Source organism: Thunnus maccoyii, chromosome 19, assembly GCF_910596095.1.
Source record: "Thunnus maccoyii chromosome 19, fThuMac1.1, whole genome shotgun sequence".
NCBI lineage: Eukaryota > Metazoa > Chordata > Actinopteri > Scombriformes > Scombridae > Thunnus > Thunnus maccoyii.
In genome coordinates, this window is record NC_056551.1 from 16,005,023 (window position 1) to 16,026,062 (window position 21,040).

Consider the following 21,040-nt stretch of genomic DNA (forward strand, 5'->3'; position numbering starts at 1 on the left):
GTAATATGGCCCCTTTAAGAGAAAAGACATACATTAACCCTGCCCATTGCCCGTGTTGACCATTTCAAAGTCCTTCAGCACATATTGGCAGCACATACACATACATACATACATACATACATACACAAGCATACGCACATACACACTCCCACACACATACACAATACTGGTAGTGTGATTCAATCAGTGAAATCTATCTGATGTGTGTCGTGGTTGGCTGCGGGGGGGAAAAAAGAGTACAACAGACGGGGAGGTGGGCTAAGGTGTCGATGACTGTGACGACGGCAGCCGTGTGCACCAGAGAGGTCAGAAAAGGGAGCGATACAGTGAAAAGGTCCGTGTCCCATTGTACCAGCTGAACGAAGGGTACTGTAGCCCCTGGGTCCCCCGTTTGCACAGACGTCACCGCACCCGAGCGGCTGGGTGGAGGAACTAAAGTGGATGACGACAACTGTCCGTGTTCGACTGTGGTCCAAAGAAGCTTGTCCAGTTCGTCAACAAGACAGCTTTCCCCCCCCTCCCCCTCACATAAAAAACCATAGCAGCAGGTAGAGCTCAAGGGTCTCCGTCCTCGAGAAAAATAAAGACAAAAAAAAAACAAAAACAAAAAAAAAGAAAAAAAAACAAAAACAAATACCTTTCCCCGTCATCCACATGAAAAGCAAGCTATGGAGAATTACCAGTTCTGGGAAGTGGCAGATGTCTTTTTGTTTTATTCTCCTTCCCCTCCTCCATCTTCTTACCCCCTGAATCCATCAAACAACCAAGCAACCAACATTGTCCTCTGTCGTTAGTCTCTCTCTCCCCCCTCCCCCTTCACCCCCCCGTCCCCATTTTTGCACTTCATCCCCACTCCCCTCCCACAAGTCAAACCCTGTCCCCCCTTTTCTCCCTCCTCCTCTCCCAGTCGAGGATGAGGGCAGATCATCGTTCGGGCTCCGACTCCAGGGCCAGCACCCGCTTGCGCTCTCGACACTGCTTCTTGTGGGCGGGCCAGTCCCTCTGCTGGCACTGGGAGCCGCAGTAGCGCGCCACCTGGCAGCGGCCGCAGATGTTGAACTCCCGGAGCTGTGGAAAGACGAGGGACAAGATTATATTATGAGTGCATGTCATCTGCCACTTTAAAATTCAAATAAATAAAAAAAAAAATATTGTTTTAACTACATATCAACATTTGGAAAGTAGCCGAATTACTAAAACAGAATACAAGATTCAAGATATTTTCCCTTCATAGTAGTAGTTACAGTACGTACCCTCCTCTCAATGAGTGAACAGGGAGGGTAATGACACTCGTAGTATGTGCAGGAGCACTCCTCCTCCTCCACCAGCTCCCCGTTAGCGTTGTAGTAGCGTGTGCGGCTCAGCTCCAGGTACTGCTCCTCCACCGGATCGGCCGGTACCTGCTGGATGGCCAGCCAGTAGAGAGACTGCTCTCTGGACGAGTAAGGGAAGAAATATATTGCGAAATTAGAAATATTGCAACAAGATCTCGTGTGGCCAGATCTCATTGTACATAGTGAGAGCTGTTCCACTGAAGGCATCTCCAAGCCTGTTTCACAAATGCTTTGCAAGACAATGACAACAAAGTTTATGTTTTCCTGAGGTATTAGTAATGTTCACATTACAGTAGGTATGTTCGTAGCCACCTTATTTACACTGGCTGCCTGGTGATTCGATTTACAATCTAAAGTTGTTTACACACTGCACTAGAGAAAGCACTTATCTGGTCACTCAATACTTACTGACTGTAGAGTCTGTAGAGATGCACCATATTCTGTTGACTGCTGTAGTGTGTTCATGTTAAATAAAAAGTACATTAATGTAACTGCTTTAAGGATCAATTCTTGATGTAAACATTAGTATTTTTAATAATGCACCAGGTAGAGGATTCCTTTTGCAAATTACAACATTAGTTCTCTAAGAATCTCTTTCATATCCAAGCAAAATTGATATTGTTACTGAATTAATATCAAATCAAGACCTTGTCAATCGGAATAGAATATTGTATAGTCCTGACCAACAGTCCACAACTCAAAGATATTCAGTTTACCATCATAGAGGATGAAAGAAACCAGAAAATATTCACATTTAAGAAGCTGGAACCAGAGACTTTTAGCTTCTTGCCTTAAAAAATTACTTGAAGCGATTAATTGATTGTCAAAATAGTTGGCAATTAACTTTCTGCCAGTTGACTAATCGTTGCAGGTCTATGCACACAATGACCCAGCCTTCGACATCCCTTAATCAAGACCATTCATGCCACTCTGGTGTATTTCAAATTGTAGTGAGCTTTCTTCCTTTAGATGAAACAAACCAGTTCTTAACTTTTATGCACTACTCTCAACAGCACTGAAGTGTCAGCAGACCCAGAAACATTTTTGAACCAATTTTCAATTATCCACTAAATGTAAGCAGAGCCCGATGTGATGCTAATGCAATGCTTGGTTTTTGTGGCCAACAGTCAAACCCCCCCAAAAGTATTTGTTTTAAAATGTCAAGATATGGAAAAAGTATGCAAAACATTTCTTTTACTGAGCAAAAGGCTGTTTCTGTTTTAGTGTTTTCCTGCGGAAAAAATCTTAGTTGTCAGACACAGTTTTTTTACATTCCTACAGAGCAACAGAATCATACTTCAGCCTTCGGTACAGTATCATTAATATGTATCTCACCTCTGTTTGCTGGAAATTTCCTCCGGTTTGGGGCTCCAGCCCACTGGCACCAGCCGCAGGTTGTCTAGCCGGTTGTCCACTGTCACAGAGTTGATGTGGATGACTTGAAAACTGGGGGCAATGCCTCCTCTGTGCTTCTCCCTGAGTAAAAAACATGTTTCCAAATCTTTCAGTCAGCCACTTACCAGTTACACAAAACAGCTTCACTAAGATGAGGACATTAATCACTAATGTGGATGCAGGAATGCGAAGTTTTAAGAGCAGAAGTGTTTGTTGTTTCCTTGTTTATTTCAGAACACTTTATTCTAAGGGCTGTGAGCAGGTTTAGTTTAAAGAAGTTATTAGCAGCTCAATCATTTTCACAAATACTACAACGTCAATAAAGAAACTCTGGCCAAGGTTCAATTTATTCATCCATAAAAAAAGCAGTTTTTACTGGATGCTGAGAAAACATGGCAAACTACACTCATATGAAAACAAGCAACTGCAGACTAACAATTTGTGAGATACATAGAACTAACCAAATTCCTAAAAATCCTGAACTGATGTGAAGCTTTACTGATACCTGCAGGAAATGTATCTGAGAGTAGCTACAAGCACCAACCTGCACTAGTAGGGATTCAAGTTCTTCTTTCTAGCTCACCTAATGTTTAATGGCTTCTACAGCATTCTTCTTGCAGCTTTAACAGTTTTTGATCAGGCGGTTGAATCAATAATCCCCTATATCTAGATGTTCTACTCATAACGTCTAGTGTGATCTTAATCAAAGGACTCCATCCAGGACACCTGCACAATATGGATGCTTGCCAACACAAAGGCTTGACCCCGGATGCTCCAACAGAAAAACAAACATTCACCCCACACCTGATGTGATGAACAAATGACTTACCAGAGCAGCTCATGCAACGGCCTTCCCGCCCAGCGGCCTTTGCCGATGTCGAAAGCGTAGGCAAAGATCTTAGCTCCATTGCCGTCTGCATCTACCTCCATGCGCGCCTGGAAATTGAATCATTTCATTGTTTAATATCAAGTCTTGTGATTGCAATGAATATTAAGAACGATAACAGCAATACGTGTGATAAACAGAAGTTGCAGTTGAATCCTCATATTTACCTCAAAGGCATAGTTTTCCACAAGCGGTATGTCCTGTTCATCGATCAGTGTGTATTTTGTCTGAGGAGAGAATAGAGAGAGGGGAGTTTAAATTCATGTTGTTGACACCTGAAACAGTAACAGCCACAACTCACAGGGAAGCAGCTACCAGCTTTCAGGGACTGCTCTGCTTTCGCAATATGTAAAACCATTAAAACGAAACATTTCAGGAACCCGAAGAAAAAGAGAAAAGCCAGCAGCACCCTATAGACTCATCATATAGCGTAATGTCAGCTAAATCTACTTATTTCTGTCTTTGCTAGTCTTCCCTCCTCACCTCATAGCCACCTTCAGGCATTCATAAAGATCTATTTGAGCAGTTAAAAACATTTTATTCAATTAATGACACTTAACAACACTAAATTTAAATATTTCGTCAGTCCAGTGGTTGGCAAATGTCACGTTTTTCCAGCAGGAGATGCTTGTCTAAACCACTTCTGTATTTTGGCAACAGCTATCAGATAAAGGACATTGACTTTAGTTACTCTTTAGGTTTAGAAGTGCCGGGAATCTTTTTTTTTTTTTTATACCCCGCCCCCTTCCCCATGAAATAAACTATCATGTCCAAATAGGGCTTTGGTGTGTATTTGTACACAATCTAGCTGGGTTGTACAAACTTCAACCTACACTGCTTATCAAATGTGTACAGGGGCCACAATAGTCACAACCAATGAGGGCCACGTGACAATTGCAACACACATAAACAGAAGGAGTATCTCTTTTAGATATGTTAAATCTCATATTAAGAGCAAAATAAGTTGTTTTCAACCTCTTAAAAACACACAGTTTCATTATGAGGTTTTACATCCACCGTATTTGGACTCAGATACAACGTATTTATTTTTTTAAAAAAGGAGCCAAAGAGACACGTGTAAACTGTTTAATGAGTTACCTGAGCTCCCTGTTAGAAGGTGGGACTCGAGCATAGTGCCACACACACACAGCATGGGTGGTGTTATCCACATACCAAAGGGTGGAAACATGCAATGTGACACTTTGTGTCGACCGCCAGGACTGACATCATGTATATTAGCTGTGTGACAGTCCAGGAGCACTGTCACTCGGCAGGTGGGCAGCTGGTTTGTCACACCTAAACAAAAAAAACTGCTTTTCCACAGTGTGACTGTCCTGTGACACGAGTAGCCTTGGGGGGGCAACTAGTGACCAACATTTAGCCACAGTTTAACACCACCGCTGCCTGTAGCGACCATAAATGCAACTTTAGCGACAAAAAAACATAATGCAAGTTTTCGGCCACAGACAGCTGTTGAGCAGTTCTACCGAGGCTTTGTCACGTTGCACAAAAGAGTCAGTTGATGGAGCATGGCAATGGCTTCCTCATTAGCCGACACTTAACCGTGTAATCCTAACAACACAGCTAGCGTGGCACTGCTAACTGTACCACCGAGCGTAAATATAACATGACCCGCCGCTATAAAAGCAGTCTTCTCTGTTTCTACACTACACGACACCGGTAATGACAAAATAAGGACCCGTGTTTTTACCTCCGTGGCACTATTTAACGTTAACCAACAGCTAACGTATCCCGCTAGGTGCTAGCTAGCGTTAGCTTCACAGCGAGGCTGAGAGCGGCGGCGGCGGCGGAGCCACAGAAACCTCCGCACGGCCGGCGTCTCTAATCCGCTCAAATGCGGCGAAAATCGTCCAACCTGAACCACTCCCGAAACGACAACGGCTTGATAATCGTTAAAGCGTCAGACTAGCACCGACTCGTCACCGCAAAGCCTGTTTTTTCCAGTAGCTTTTGTGATCCCCCGCGGGCCCTCCCCCGGCCGCACATGGCAGCCCTGGGATCCAGCTCACCTTCCCGGCCACACGGCCGAGCCGCACGATCCCGAGCTTGAAATCCGACATCAGGAGGACGGACGGGCGGGCGGTGACAGAGCGAGGCGTAGGATCCCAACCTAAATGGTATTCAGGTTTAGAAACTCGTCGGGGGCAGCCCCTCAGCCCCGCTGCGATGCCAGTTTGCGTTAACTGGTTGAGTGTCTGCCCTGACTCCGACTCTCTCCGGCAGCAGCCTCGGTGACACACCGCTGCTGGCGCAGGAAAGACGAGCGAGCCGCTGGGGGCGGGCCGGTACCAGCCGCTGACCAGATCGTCCAATCAAACAGCACGTTACGACTTCTAATACGACGCATCCGATGATGTTATCCAATAGAAAACGACTATTTTTCAGCACTGCCAGTTTCAGCTATTACGTCATGACACTCTCGTGACCACTTCCAGCCATTTTCGCGCGAAATGTTTGATGGCTCGATGGGATTAGACCATGGCCGTATTATACAATCTTATACATCCACCCGGACCAAACCACTTCATTTCCGTGCTGTTTGACGTCATGGCGTATGACGTTGGCTGCGAATTCAGGCTTGAAGCAGAATTTAGAAAGTATTTTGAGTTTATCCACTGTATAAACAATAAGAAATGTGCACATACTTGTAGATTTTTTTAAGGAAGTATGTTACTTTTCTATCTATTTATTTATTATTACTACTTTTACCCTTTGTTCTGTTGCCATGTTGACTGTATCAATAAATTGAAAGTGAAATCATGTAATTTATTTTATCTTTATTTCATTATGATGCCTAATTGTTTTCTGTTATTGTATTATTGTCACACATGTTGTAAATAACGCTTCCAATGAATAAAGTGATGAAAAAAATCAGGCTTGATGCAGGACCATTGTTTGTGTACCAACATCTGTATGTAATCCTGGATCAAGTCTCCTGCTGCAGAGGCACAAAGAAAATAATAAACACAAAAAATTTTACAGCAAAATAGAGAAAAGTGTATAAAAGGGTGTAAAAAGAGCAATTAAATGTAAACTAAGCTACTGTATAACTAGCAACAAAGATTTTTAATTAAATGCAGGTATATTTAGATATGGCCTTTTCTGCCCATTTCATGTAATTGATCATAATCTGTTGGCTGCAGTTACAATCTAAATCTATGCATGTTTGCACATCTAGCTGTAGGTCACTTTGTTTAAAACAATAAGAAGTAAAACATCAATGAAATATTGATTTGGGGAAATGAATGTGTTGTTAAAATATCAGATTCACTCCTTTCTTTGAATGTATATTAGACTGTTGATAATTTGTTTACCTTTTCCACTTGGGCTTTTAGTTATTATGTTAATAGAAATAGAAATTCCAACTTCCATTAATTTAAAGGAATATGATAAACAGTCTCTCGTTAAATATTACTTCATCTTAATTCCCTGTTTAATCTGCCCAGTAAATTGTATTTATTTAGTGCTTTGATGCCTTTCATCCCCACACACTGAGGCTTTTCAAACTGGGATAGCAAACCACTGGGGATCCATGATGGGTTATTGTTCTGTTTATGTCTACGGTTTGTACAATCAGCACCTACGGCTGGAGCATTGTGCAGTTGTGGCCTTGTTGGAAAAGAGAAACCTACAAATAAAGATGAGGAAACACATCCCCATAAAGAAGAAATGTAAAATGCGACTCAACCCAATTAACTGGGAACGTGTAGAGATATAAATCCAGATTAAAAGTAAAATTTGGAATATGGAGGTATATTAAGGTAGGTTCTTTATCGATCATTATCATTACTATGCACACTTATCACTCTAAATACTCTGATACAGTTTCATCTGGAACCACCAGATATGCTGTCATGTGTTCAGCAGCATCTCACCCTCTTTATCACAACACAGCTGCCTGTTGATGAAAGTGAGTTAGCGCCCTCTGGAGATCAATAGCTGTATTACAGAAACTTCCTGACTGAAAATGGAAACGGAAACTTGAGTTAGAGCCTGGTTGGGAAATCTGAAAAAAAAAGTAAACTTTGAGAGAGTGTTAAGAAGAACTTTAGAAGACTCATTTTGAATTTTAGAAAATATTGTTTGTGTTTCTGATATTTCTGATTCCCTCTGATGCCTGCTCATTATTAAATTTATTAATGGATTTAATTGCATTAAGGGGGAAAGAGTAAATTGAGTGTCATTGTCCTTTAAGGGAAGAAGGAACCGTTTCAGTTGAGAAGTTGCCTCTGGTGTGTAAAATAATGAACAAAAACAACACAATTGTATTATTTATGACCTGTTAATATGCTGTTTTCAAAGTTACATCAGACTAGAGCTGCATCAATTAGTTGATTAATCAATTAGTTGCCAACTATTAAAATAAATGCCAGATAATCGATTAATTGGTTTGAGAAATTTTAAAAGAAAAAAAATGTCCAAATTATCTGATTCCAGCTTCTAAAATGTGAATATTTTCTGGTTTCTTTAGTTTTCACTGATAGTAAACTGAATTTCTTTGGGTTGTGGACTGTTGGTCAGAACAAAAGTAGACACCTGCGGACATCAACTCGGGCTTTGGGAAACAGTGATCAACATTTCTCACCATTTTCTGACATTTTATGAACCAAAGCAATTCATCAAAAAATAATCATTTAATCGATAATGAAAATAATCATTAGTTGCAGCCCATCAGACATGAAGAAAGAAACTTTTTTTTTGTGGAATTTACACTACAAAATTCAACAAGGTGTACAAAAGAAATAAAAATGCATTACACTTTCTTTTTAACTACTTATTTTTACTGTTTTCCTCTTTTTCCTGTAAATCTCAAGACGGAGAATACCAGTATGATTCATGTGTTTAGATCTTTCTTCCACAACAAACTGAATGCACAGGAAACCCTTGTTCACTTCATGATGTGAGCACCAGTATATCTTGTGTTTACCAGTTTCACCCATTACAAAACATCTTTTTATGTTGGTATAACAATGGCAGCCCTGTGCTGTTCTCATTTCAAAGTGAAATGAATGGAAACCCACCTGACGTTTGACCCAGAGGCCATGACTCTCTCCTGTCAATCACTCATATCCAGTTACCCACAGATGTGGAGCTGGGAGGAGTGGGAGGCTATTCCCTCCTACTGGTTTGAATTTCTTGAGATTCAATCTCCTTTCTCTCAAACATACCTGTAGCTTTAACAGACAGTCTTTGATCTCAGTTCAGTTGGAAAAGTGGATACAAAGAGGACTTTAAAGCCGTTTAAAGCCTTTTTATTTTCCTTTGTTTTAACCTACTTCCCCCAATTATCCTCTTCAGAGTGCTTGACAGAAATAACAGGAAACTTTTAACACCAGTGAAAGCTGAGTGCAAACAACATGTCACAAATCAGTTGGCTGAACTTTGTTCTTTTGTGTTTATAGCTCAGTCAGCAGAAATTTCACTTGAGGACGTTAAAAAAAAAGTCATTTTTCATGTGCTTCCCATCCACGTGAAAACAGAAAATCTCTTCATGGCTTCTACGATCATCTAAAATAACATATTACACTGTGAACAGCCTAATAATTTAATATTATCAACATGTTATATAGGTTGTTAAGTATTTTAGGATTATACCTGGTGTAATTTTATAGAAATGAAAACACATTCTTGGGACAGCACCACACCTAATGAACTAGTGATGTTAACATGATCTGAGTAGACTCTTTAGCCCTCCAGCTTACAACTGACAAACATTTTCAATCAACGGGCCTGGCCATCTATAAGGTGAGGCATTTTTTTGTAACGCACACTTAATCTTTCCAGACAAATACTCTCTCTGGAATCAAGCTTTTCCAGACAGGGTGTTGCACACTATTGCTAAACAGAGCTGTCATAGGTGTGGTTTTACCTCTGATCCTCTACTCACATGATGAAACAATGTTTCCATCCATCACACCTGCCCAACCTGGAAAATTTTATTATGCCCCTTAACAGGTTTCCGTGAATTGTGTCTACAAACACAGTGGTGGAAGAAGTACTGAGATCTTTTATTTAAGTAAAAGCAGCAATACCACAATGAGAAAATAGACCATTACAAGTGAAAGTCCTGCATTCAAAATCTTACATAAGTAAAAGTACAGAAGTACTAGCAGCAAAATGCGTTTAAAGTATCAAAAGTAAAAGTACAAAATGCAAAATGGCCCCGTTTAGTGTTATATTTGTCATATTTATATCATTGGAATTTTAATACTCATTCACTGACATGTAAGCATCATTTTAATGTTGTCATGGAAACTCTAATGTTTACAACATATACTGCTGGGTATTCAAATGAATAGGAATGCAAATAAATGTAGGGGAGTATAAAGTATAATATTTCCCACTGAAATGTGGTGGAGTAGAAGTGCAAAGTTGATAAAATGGAAATACTCAAGTAAAGTAAAAGTACCTCAAAGTTGTACTTAAGTACAGAATAGAATAAATGTACTTTTTTTTTTACATTCCACCGCTGTACAAACATAAGTATAACTCATAAAAAGCTGTATATGAACATAAAACTCCACTGATAGAAAAACCAAAAATCTCGTTTTTAGTTTACTTGTAAAAAAAAAACAAAAAAAACAAGAATTTCAGATTCTTTGTTCATGAATCAAAAAACATGATGTGATATTAGTCAGAATGAAACTGATCAGTTTTTATCTGCAACACATAAAACTGATATTGAAACAACATCAATTCTTGCTGTGAAATAATCACTGAATAAGAAATCGTACACACACACACACACACACACACACACACACACACACACACACACACACACACACACACACATACTGTATCGGCTAGCAATAAATAATATTTATGTACTCGTCATATGTTTACAATTTCCCAGTGGGATATACTGTTGTGTAGTACAATTACCTCAAAATACTTTGAGTACTACTTGAGGCTTGACTTTAGGACCCAGCTGGAAGTTTGACCAGGTATTACGCGTCCAAAATCAGGTTTTTAAAAAAAAGCTAGTCATAATGAGAAAAGGTGAGGCAGGGGGAGAGAGACATTGTAAATATACAACTTGTCTCAGCATGTCATGTGTGTGATTGAATATACCTGTGTGTGGCTCATTAGTACAACATGATTAACGACTTATAATGTGGTTTTCACCTGACGCCCAAAACAAACAACTCAATAAACCAGCAGGGCAGAAACCTTTTTTTTCTCTCCCGGCTCTGACCTCTGATGGTCGTGTTACTTCCGTGTTCCGCTCACCTGTTACACCTGTGTCACAGCGCTGTAACTGACTCCAGCTCTGCCGGTGCACCTGTTGCGTTATTGTGCCATGACCGAGGAGCTAAAAACATGCGAGTTAGTATGCTCATCACCGGGTGACCCAAGGGAGACTTTACACACCGTGAGACCCAAAGACATGGATGGTGAGCAGCCTATTTTCTCCGTGTTGAGCGGCGGTGTGAGGCAGCAGCAGGCGGGGGACACAACTGCGGTGACGCGGTGCGGCGGTGGCGGCGGTGGCAACGGAACGACCTCACCGGCTGCGACCACTTCCGACAACGAGTCTGGCATCTTCTCCGGTGAATGTGAGCTCTGTGTGGAGCATGAGTCTGAGCTGGACTGGTACTGCGGCACCGAGCAGAAACTCATCTGCTCACACTGCGCCATCGTAGGGCCTTGCCACGGACACACCGTGACCCCTCTGGCTACCAGAGTTACCGCAGTCAGGGTGAGTGTGTGTGGAGCAGTTCACCTGATGTATATATTCATCTATTTACTCTTTTTAAATGCATTACCAGAGCTGTGGCATAATATTTTCAACTTTTGGACGTATTTCCTATATAGCATGTGCCTTATGGATAAAGTTTTCTTTGCTGAAGTTACCTGCCGGGTTGAAAAAAAAAACATAGCTCAGGAAGGTTACTTTCACTTCTGTATGAATGGAGTTGCCTTCTAACTTCTTTATTTTTCTTATAATGTGCTATTAAGCAGGTTTAAACTCATGTTATCTGCTTTATAAGCTATTATTCTATATATTCTCTTCTTTTATGAGATATTTAGCATATTTAACATGAGAAAATGTGGATTTTTCTACTTCAACCACTCTTCAATCACTCTATTAAATAAGGCAGCAGTTGGGAAGTGTGTGTTATTTGTGTTCTCATATTTGACAGAGTAATAAATAAGATGTGTATCTCATAAGTCGTTCTTGGGTGTGACACATTTGCAAGTTGTTTTTTCCTGCTGACTGCTCTGCATGGCATTTTGAGAAGACAGGATTTTCTTGTTGCGCTTCCAGCTGATGATGTTATGTGCTTATTCAAAAAGTGTGTGTGTGTTTTTCACTAGAATCGACTGGTGGATGTGTGTGAGAAAATGCAGCTGCAGGCACTGAGGATTGAAAGGTTTATCGAGCAGACGCTGACAGCCAAAGAGCAACAGCTTCAGGTGAGAGACGCTTCTGATCTCCTCCCACGCTCATTCACATACTAATGATTACAGACACAGTATCAAGCTCAACACCGGTACAACACTGTTTCACACAATGTGTTTTGACAGGTGAAGGCTTTGCAGAAAAGTAAAAAAAGAACATCATGTGTTTTGTGGACATATGTTGGCTTTGTGTATGTGGATACTGAACCCTATGGAATGTCTATAAAGCAGAAACCAACAAGTGATTGAAATTCCTGCTTGATGAATAACTTCATTAATTATGTCAGCACTACTTTGCATGTGAAACAGTTATTTTGATATCAACAAGGAGGGGAAATAATGAGTAAAGTCATCCAAATAAGGTAAAAAAAAAAATCCATCTCATTCATTGGAGTACAGTTCTTTTCAGTATAAGGAGGTTTCTCAGCCATTGTAATCTTTTTCTTCCACTCACTTGCTCTCTAATTTGATCTCTTTATTCTAAACCTTTATCATAATAAGGTCAATTGTAAATGTATGCATAAGAGGAAAAAAATGAATTTCAGAAAGCTTCACTATGTTCAGTAACCAAATATACCTTGAAATGATATTGTTGTTCTCTTATTTATTTACGTCTCTGATCACACTGGGTGTCTAAATTGATCACAGGTCATGCATGCATAGTTTTCTAGGTAACAAGTCACCACAGAGCATATTAAACCTCAAGCAAACAGCAAAAGCAGGTGATACAAATACATAGACACCTCATCTAAGCAAGAATCAAATCAACAAACCAACACATGTTTCTGCAACAACAGTCTGGTTGATGTGTTCGTTTATGGCCAGAAGTGTGAAATGTGTCATTGCTGACCTCCCAAAGTGTTTGTTTGGCTGCTTATGAGCACCAGAAGCAAACAAAGTGACTCTGTTTGACCCATGTGTTCCCTAATGTTTGATTGTGGGGAAGAGAAAATGCATCTACCCTCCCGACTAGAAACTCTCACTTAAAGAGCCATTGTGTTTTAGTGTGTATTTGTAGTGAAATGCACTGTAGGAGCTGATTGAGGTTTAAACTTGGTTGGTCCGGTACTGAAAACAGTATCAGAAATGCCTCTGATACTGCCTAAAATGCTGGATCGGGTATTAGCGAGTATATGAGTATATGCACTGATCCGATACCATGTAAATTATTAATAAACTTTAAAGTAGTTTCACACCAGTTCTTCTTCGCTGCACCAAAACAGCAGCCTACACAGCAAACTGCACTGTGTAGTCACTGGCAGCTACCGTTGTAGAGCAGCAAAGAATAATTGATTTCCAGTGAATTGTGTAATTTTAGCCATCGGCAAAATGTCAGCAATTTGGCAATATTTTACACTGGAAAGTCCCACCAGTAAAAAGGCAACGTGTACAATATGCAAGGCTTTAGTTTCGAGGGGCGGCACTAGTGTTGCCAGTTTCAACACCAGCAATCTTATAAAGCATTTCTGAGCATTTTTGCAAGATAGCAGTCATATCACATCCATACAGGGTTAGTGGTATACAGCTGTTGAATTTTTTTTGACGCAGTGGTATAGGATCAGTACTCAGTATTGGCCAGTACACAAGTTCAGGTATCAGAATCGGTACTGGGAAGGAAAAAATGGTATCAGAACATCTCTAGATTAAACATACATGAGATGTAGTCAAAGGCCCTCCTGTGACATCACTACAGTCCATCACTCAGTTTTTTATTGTTTTTAATTAGTGTTAAAACAACACATCTTTTCCCATAACACACTTTAACTGTTCACTGTAGGAAAACAAAGGTATTGCCAGTCATGCTAACAACGACTCTATTCTGTTCAGGTATCTGAATAAGTCATGACAGTGACAGAAGCAGCCAAATGGAATTCAACCATCATTCATTTTATTATTTGCACCTGTGCTTTTCTTACTGAGCCTATTAGTCAATTAGTTCATTGTTTAAGTAATTTATAGAGCAAGAATGCCAAATATTCACCAGTTCAGGCTTCTTAATTATGATTTTCTGCTTATTTGTATTTTGTATCAATGTAAATTGAATATTTTTTGGTTTTGGATTGTTTGTTAGACAATTTTAAGATATCAGCGTGGGCTCTGGGAGCTTGTGAAGGGCATTCTTTACTGTTTTGTAGATTAAACAATTAATCAATTGACTGAAAAAAACATTTATTTATCTCATTGCAGTGTTACATGAAAGCCATGTCTGAGAAAAGCGTAGTCTGTTTGATGAGAGTGTATTTTTATTTATTTATTTTTTTAAACATACCTGAGTAACGCCTTTGCCAGGCGTTAAAGCACATCATAATAATTTTAGCTTATTGAGGAATTACATCCACAATTAACCAACAAAAATACACACAGAACATGAACTGCAACATACAGAGTCTTGATCACAAACATTACAGTTAAAAACGTAAACTAAAAAAGAAGTTGCAACTATACTATAAATATAATTAGAGCTGAAATGATTAGTCAATTAATCTATCAATCAGGTTGACTGACAGACAATTGATATTTTTAAAAATGTATCAATTGTTTAACTCTTTTTTTGTTGTTGCTTTTTGTTTTCAAAAATGCCCCAAAAATGTGAAATTTTGCTGGTTTTCTGAGCCTTTGAACATCGTGTGTTTTTAACTTAATAACATTGTTTATTGATTATGCAATTGATTTTCCTCAACATCACAAATCCTCTAATATTTCCCCTTCTCTCCCGACTTTCCACGTAGGTATCGGCGAGCAGGGCGAGGGAGCAAGTGCTGGCTCAGGTCACCGCGGCACGTGAAGCCCTGGACGAGGAGGAGCAGCGTCTCCTGGAGGAGGTGCAGAGGGAGGAGGAGCGGGTGGAGCAGTGTCTCCTCACCCAGAAAGCCCACTGGAGCCAAGCCATGGCGAATCTGTCGCAAACACGCTCCCGCCTGGTGCACACCCTGACTCACACTCCAGACGCACAGTTGGCGGTGAGAGACTGGGAAAGTTTTTGCAGGAAGGGAGGAGGGGGGGGTTCAAGGACGACCAGGAGTCATTGTGGGAAGATTTGTGGAGAACAGAGGAAGTTGTGCTCAAATAACATCTTTATAATGATCATAAATTACTTAACTACACTAATATCCAGGAGAATAATCACTTGCTTCCTGTCTCGTCTTTCAGATAAGTGCCCAGGAGATAGCTGAAAGGTAATCACGTGCTTGTATATATATATATATTTTTTTTTTTCCTCAGGACATTCCAGAGAGGTAATATCTCTTCTACTTTTTCTAAAAACGTGTGTTTGTGTATGCAGAGTGGAGGAGGCAGAGGGGGTCGGGGAGCCCTGTGATACAGTCCAGCTCAACATGAACCCAGGCTGCGGTGACAGCAAGCTGCTGAGAGGGCTGTGGGCCACGGCAGTACTGCAGGGACCAAACGGTTAGAATGTTTCTATTCAGTTGTAAACTATCCTGGAGCTTCATGTATACATGACAAGCATCTTTATGGTCGTTAACATACCTTAAAAATTATGAGAATCCAGCAATAGAGAGAGAAAAGTGCATTTTTCATTCTGATCACTTTTTGTGCATATTATTACAAAACCAAAGAAGATATTACATCAGTTGTTCCCCGACAGAAACAGCCAAAGAAAAACATTTCAATGAAGTGAAAGCCGTCTTTTCATGAAAATATCAATACTACAATCTAAAAATATAAAGTACTGAACACAAAACTGTTAATATAAAAATGTGCTCAAGTATAAAAAAGTCAAAGTAAGGACACTTGTAGTGTCACAATATTGTATATACACTATTATATTATTTGATCATTATTATTAAAGCATGTTGGAAGTATTTTAATGTTTTGCTGGTTAAGGAGGACCTATTTTAAATTACTGTATATACTGTTAGGGAGATTGATCAGTAACAATATATCATATTTTATAAGGTAATATACACTATATGCTATGCTAAGTATAAGCTGCTTTTATATATCTTAAAAGCAACAAGTCTGATTTTAATATCTTATAACACTGGCTCACAACTCATAAATTACTACTCAATAAAACTAAATTTCACATTACGATTTTCAGTACTCGCCAAAGCATTAAATCCAAATTTAAAGCTTATTCATGAGTTACTGCCTGTCTGGATGGTACACCACTGCAAAGAGTTGAACACAGCAAATAACTGGGGTTATGGCTCGACCCTGAAATTTCATTTAAATATCATATTAATCATATTGTGAAGAAAAGGAACTTCGGTATTGGTGTTCTTTAGCGCTCTAGGAATTGTTTTTCTTTTACTGTCAGAAAGAAGCTTGTGTCACAACTCATTTTACCAATATGAGATGAGGCTGATGTTGTATATCAGGCTGCATCCAAAACTAATCTTCTTCCTCTCAACATAGTTTATAATAGACTGTGCAGATTTGCTCTTGGTTGTCCTTGGTCATTGTACAATGTATGAAACTCTTAATTGGCCCTTTCCCATGATAAGAAGGCATGGACATTGGCTGCAGTTTATTTTTAAACGTATACATTTCAATTACCCTCACTATTGAAAACAGTTCATGCTACCTTTCTCCTCCAATCAGTTGAGACACTCTGTACAGCTCTTTTTCTGTACCTGTAGTCTCTAAGTCTATAGCTAAGAAAGCCTTTATGTTTCAAGCTCCCTCTGATTGGAATAATCTACCTGTAAACATTCGACCCATATCATCTTCCCACTCGTTCAAACATGCCCAGTTTCCTTATTATGGGATCAGTTGTACATGTCCTTAATAACACCTCTATAATTATGTTTTACAACTTTATTACTCAATGCTATCACTGACATTAATACTTTTTTGTGAATGAATGATCTGTTTACTCGGTTAAGAGTATGATCTCCTGATTTTGTGTGTCTTATTATTTTATTTGTGCTGTTTGTTTGTTTTTTCTGTCACATTTGGCATCGTTTAATTATCTTGTAGTTATTTTTGTTTTCTGTGAAACGTTTTGTCTAATTGTGCTTAGATTGTATTGTTGATTAGGACCCCCTCGAAAATGAGATGGTACATCTCAAGGGGTTATTCCTAATAAAGAACCCTCCCCCCAAAAAACAAAAAAGGAACTATAGCTTTCAAATTAATGTAGTGCTCTGTAATTGTCTCAAAATTATATCAAAAATGAAAAAGTTGCTTGCCAAAAACTTTCTTGTTGACTAGCTGGTTTAAGCTGGTCCAGAGCTGAGTTTCTTTGCTGAGAGGGGATCCCCTTTTTCATTTTTGATTCTACTCTATTGCCTTCACCAGTACCTGACTGCATTATAATCTACTGCTGTGCAGAAGATTTAGGATCTTGATTGCCCAACCTTGTACTCAAGTGTAGTTCTTGGGTTTGAGCACAGATGTTAAGGGTGGCAAGAAGTGATCAGTTCAGTGGGCGACCCTCATTTTTGGCATCCTAGAAAGTTGTGACATTACAGTAGACAAAAGATTTAATCGCAGTAAAGAAAATTCTTCAAACCATGATGTCTGCTTACAGTATTACAGCAGTTTATGACATCCATCCTCTTTCTTTTTCCCACAGCTTACGGTTCATCTCATCTAAAGTTTGACGAGCGCACATTGAGCCCTCTCCTGTCCCTCTCTGATGACTTGTGCACTTTGACCTTCCTCCACAAAAAACCCCGCCAATCCCCGCCCTACGACCCTGCACGATTCGACTGTTGGCCCAATGTTCTGGGTTCGCTGTCTATGTCCTCCGGCACCCACAGCTGGGTGGTGGATGTAGGCCAGAGTGGTGCCTTTAAGGTCGGGGTCTGCTACGCCAGCCTGGAGCGCAAAGGCTCCGGGAACGAGTCCCGGCTGGGCTACAACAGTCAGTCCTGGGTGTTGTCTCACTATGACGGGGACTACTCCTTCTGCCACGCGGGGAAGAAGGAGCCCCTGCAGGTTATAAAGAGACCCCAGAGGATCGGCCTGCTGCTGGACTGGCCGAGTCAGACGCTGCTGTTTTATGAGCCGGACTCCAGTGCCGTGCTACACTCCATCACGCATCACTTCAGCGCCCCTCTGCTGCCAGCGTGTGCCGTGACTGACCGCAGTATCACCATACTGCACTAACAGACCACCAACGCTGCCAAAACTACAAATGACCTTAAACATGTGAAGAAATGCCAATGTAAATATGATCAGCAGTTAAACATCCTCCATCTGTGCAATAATGAAACTCCAGCTTTGACATGGCATAAATTTTTATTTATTCTTACTGTGATTCTTTTTTTACTATTTTAAATGGCTATTTCTTTATCTATTGATCATATTCATACAGTAGTGCTATAACAACAACTATTGTGACTGACGATGATTGTTTTTTAATGAAGTTTTATTATTTGATCTGTGTTAGGAAGCTTCCTGAAGGCTCCATATAAAAAAATATGAATCATACTGATTGATCCAGGACTGTTTGAAATGTCACGTGGCAAAGAAACTCAATATGGAAACTCAACTGAGATCATTTTGTTTTTATGTCATGTGCTCAGTAAACGAATTATCACAATTTGACGATTTCATTTCCTGACGCTGCAGTAGATATTTCAGTGAATACACAACGTTTTGTTTTGTAATTTCCTTTGCTATAACATTTTTCCAGAGATGAAGAGTTTTGAGTTTGTCCTTTTCTGACACAGCAAGGTTTTCTTTTGCGTGCATGTGTCAGCTGGGATACATCACATATCCAGTTTGCTGGTAGGGACTCAGCAGGAAGATAAGATATGTTAACAGAGCGAGTGAAACTCGATCTTGTTTTGTTAAAGGGGACATATCACGCTTTTCATAATTTTCTATCATTTATATACTGTTATAATGTTAGATGTCAAACAAGTTCCAAAACTTGAGGTGAACATATGTAGAAATGCTTCATGAAAGTGAAAAACCCGGGCTTCAGGCTGCTCTGAATGCTCCATTTGCAATATTACTTGTACTTCCCCATCGAACTGGTGTCCGATTGTTCACACGTACCCGTCTGTTCCATAGTCTTTGTTGCTTAGGTTGTTCCACGGGTTGTTCGCATTGTCCACTTGCATATTTCGGATCAAACATAGTATGGATGTATTTGAGAAGTTGACATTTTGAGTAAAGAACAAAAGAAAAGAGGTGAAATTCTGCTACTGTATGTCAACGTATCCTCCAGAGCTGAAGCTGGCCAATCAGAACAGAGAGGGCTCATCAGGAGGGGGTCTTAAAGAGACAGGAGCTGAAACGGCCTGTTCCAGACAGAGGCTGAACTGAGGTGCTGCATAAAGAGCCATTATAAGATACATAAGGAGTTTTTTTGAACAGTAAATCATGCAAAGATATTCCAGTAGAGTCCCAGAATAAAAATATAGACCTTATATGTCACCTTTAAAATCTGTAAAACACTTGCTGTTGAAAATTAACGTTTTTTTTTCTTTATTTACATTTGCAACGTTCTTAGGAAAGAGCATAAAGGTCAGTTTTAAACATTTGAATTTCACTAAGTAGCTCAGCTCTGTCATGTGAAGATCATAGTATCTTATCTCTTGTCTAAGTCCAAAACAAGTGCAATTGTCTCTCAGATGACTTGCAACACTGTTACCTACTACATTTTAATTGCTCCTTTTTATTTCATTAGGAGAAGGGACAGTGGCCTAAAGGTTGGAGAAATGGGTTTGTGACCAGCAGGATAAATGTGAAAGAAGCAGAAGTGAACACACCTCTCCTTCCTCTCAGATGTTTATGCATAAAAACCTGTAGAGGGCGGCAAAGTCAAATAAAGCCTCTGCAACCAATATCAGAGAAACAACAAAGTAATCTTGGTGATGCATATCAAATCAGAGTGTAAGTGTAAGTGAAAATGCCAGGACCAGGACCACGGACAGCTACAGGGATGGAAGCCACAATAAGACAAAAAACTCAGTCGACCCTAACACTCAGCACAGATAGGATGAATTTGTTGAATTAATGTGAATTATAATATCTCCTTTGAGCCAAAGGGAATTTACATTTAGCTTTAAAATCAGTAAGAGGTGTGAACTGGATGCACTTATTTAATGTCAGACATGAGTTAGACAGGAAACTTCAAGTGAAAGCAACATACCAAGAACGAGACTAGATAAAAGTGTGAGAACTGGGAACTTGGCGGTGAGATAAAGCAGAGAAAAATGACAATTCAGATAAAAGACAATTCTTTATCAAAGGTTTTGTTTTGTACCGTCAATAAGGCCATTAACCGTAAGTGCTTTGATGAAATGCGACATTATCAGGAGAGGTTTAATATGAATAGCTTCAGGATGACTGAATGTTTAAATTACAGTTAGAGGGTGTGTATAACAGGATGTAGCAATTACATGTCAGCACTAAGTAGTATAATGCTGTTACAGCCCATTTGTGTTGACACTGCTATTTCAACACTATCTATGGAGACATCTTTGTTGCAAAACCCATTCTGATTTTAATCCAGTGCATAAGGCTTGGTTGATGACTTACCAACAGCTCTATCATTAACTCTTCAGAGTCACAGTATATGTACAATTATAATCCTATGAAGTTATGGTATGCAGACATAAACAAATGTGATGGACACCGTTAAAATGCTGAGAGAAACAGATGCCAGTAGGTTTTTACTCCTTTATTTGAAGGGAAATACATCATCAAAGGGGATATTTCACATATAACTCCCTTCTCTACAATACAATATTAGTAAAATCATGAGTTGTCTTTCTGCATTATGTCAAAAGCCTTGTGATTATATTAAGTCTGTTGGTTACGGCATTCAACTTTTTTTTTTGAATTACACAGAATCTGCTCATCTCACCCACCTGATTAACAGTGCATGCAATCTAACTTCCTTTCTACGTCCGTATTACTGTTAATGAGGGGCGTCATTAACTCAAAGTCAGAGATAAAATAGTGACTCATAAAGGTAACAGATGCAGCTGCATTGTATTTATCTTGGAAGCTGATATCTGCACCCATCAGTGTTACAGCTACAGGTGCACAATGTTTTTTAAACACGATACTA

At 39.7% G+C, this 21,040-nt stretch overlaps 2 protein-coding genes across 3 annotated transcripts; one reads left to right on the forward strand and one right to left on the reverse strand.

Annotated features, from left to right (window-relative positions):
- Window positions 1-851: 851 nt before the first annotated feature.
- Window positions 852-5,914, reverse strand: zmynd19 (zinc finger, MYND-type containing 19). 2 transcript variants are annotated; one of them, XM_042395991.1, is made up of 6 exons: window positions 4,714-5,618; window positions 3,783-3,842; window positions 3,559-3,665; window positions 2,670-2,810; window positions 1,254-1,434; window positions 852-1,068 (listed from the first exon to the last, which is right to left on the reverse strand). In XM_042395991.1, the coding sequence occupies exons 3-6, from the start codon at window positions 3,657-3,659 to the stop codon at window positions 925-927; spliced, it is 567 nt and encodes a 188-aa protein (XP_042251925.1). In that variant the 5' UTR covers window positions 3,660-3,665; window positions 3,783-3,842; window positions 4,714-5,618; the 3' UTR covers window positions 852-924. The 2 variants fall into 2 exon arrangements, with proteins under 2 accessions (XP_042251925.1, XP_042251924.1); XM_042395990.1 differs by lacking the exon at window positions 4,714-5,618 and adding an exon at window positions 5,646-5,914 and having other exon boundaries at window positions 853-1,068.
- Window positions 5,915-10,773: 4,859 nt separating this feature from the next.
- Window positions 10,774-19,086, forward strand: bspry (B-box and SPRY domain containing). The gene is made up of 6 exons (XM_042395519.1): window positions 10,774-11,338; window positions 11,959-12,057; window positions 14,772-15,002; window positions 15,193-15,218; window positions 15,326-15,450; window positions 17,585-19,086. Exons 1-6 carry the CDS (start codon window positions 10,940-10,942, stop codon window positions 18,118-18,120), a joined length of 1,416 nt encoding a protein of 471 aa, XP_042251453.1. The 5' UTR covers window positions 10,774-10,939; the 3' UTR covers window positions 18,121-19,086.
- The last annotated feature ends 1,954 nt before the right edge of the window (window positions 19,087-21,040 follow it).

What these genes read in the sequence shown, in the direction of transcription:
- zmynd19 (XM_042395990.1), bottom strand. Translation starts at nt 5,696, where the DNA reads ATGTCGGATTTCAAGCTCGGGATCGTGCGGCTCGGCCGTGTGGCCGGG. An exon ending in TCGGCCGTGTGGCCGGGAAG is followed by an intron (nt 3,843 to 5,645) that starts GTGAGCTGGATC and finishes TTCTCTCCTCAG; the next exon opens with ACAAAATACACACTGATCGA. An exon ending in CCGTTGCATGAGCTGCTCTG is followed by an intron (nt 2,811 to 3,558) that starts GTAAGTCATTTG and finishes TTTTTTACTCAG; the next exon opens with GGAGAAGCACAGAGGAGGCA.
- bspry (XM_042395519.1), top strand. Translation starts at nt 10,940, where the DNA reads ATGACCGAGGAGCTAAAAACATGCGAGTTAGTATGCTCATCACCGGGT. An exon ending in CTCCAGACGCACAGTTGGCG is followed by an intron (nt 15,003 to 15,192) that starts GTGAGAGACTGG and finishes CTCGTCTTTCAG; the next exon opens with ATAAGTGCCCAGGAGATAGC. An exon ending in AGTACTGCAGGGACCAAACG is followed by an intron (nt 15,451 to 17,584) that starts GTTAGAATGTTT and finishes TTTTTCCCACAG; the next exon opens with CTTACGGTTCATCTCATCTA.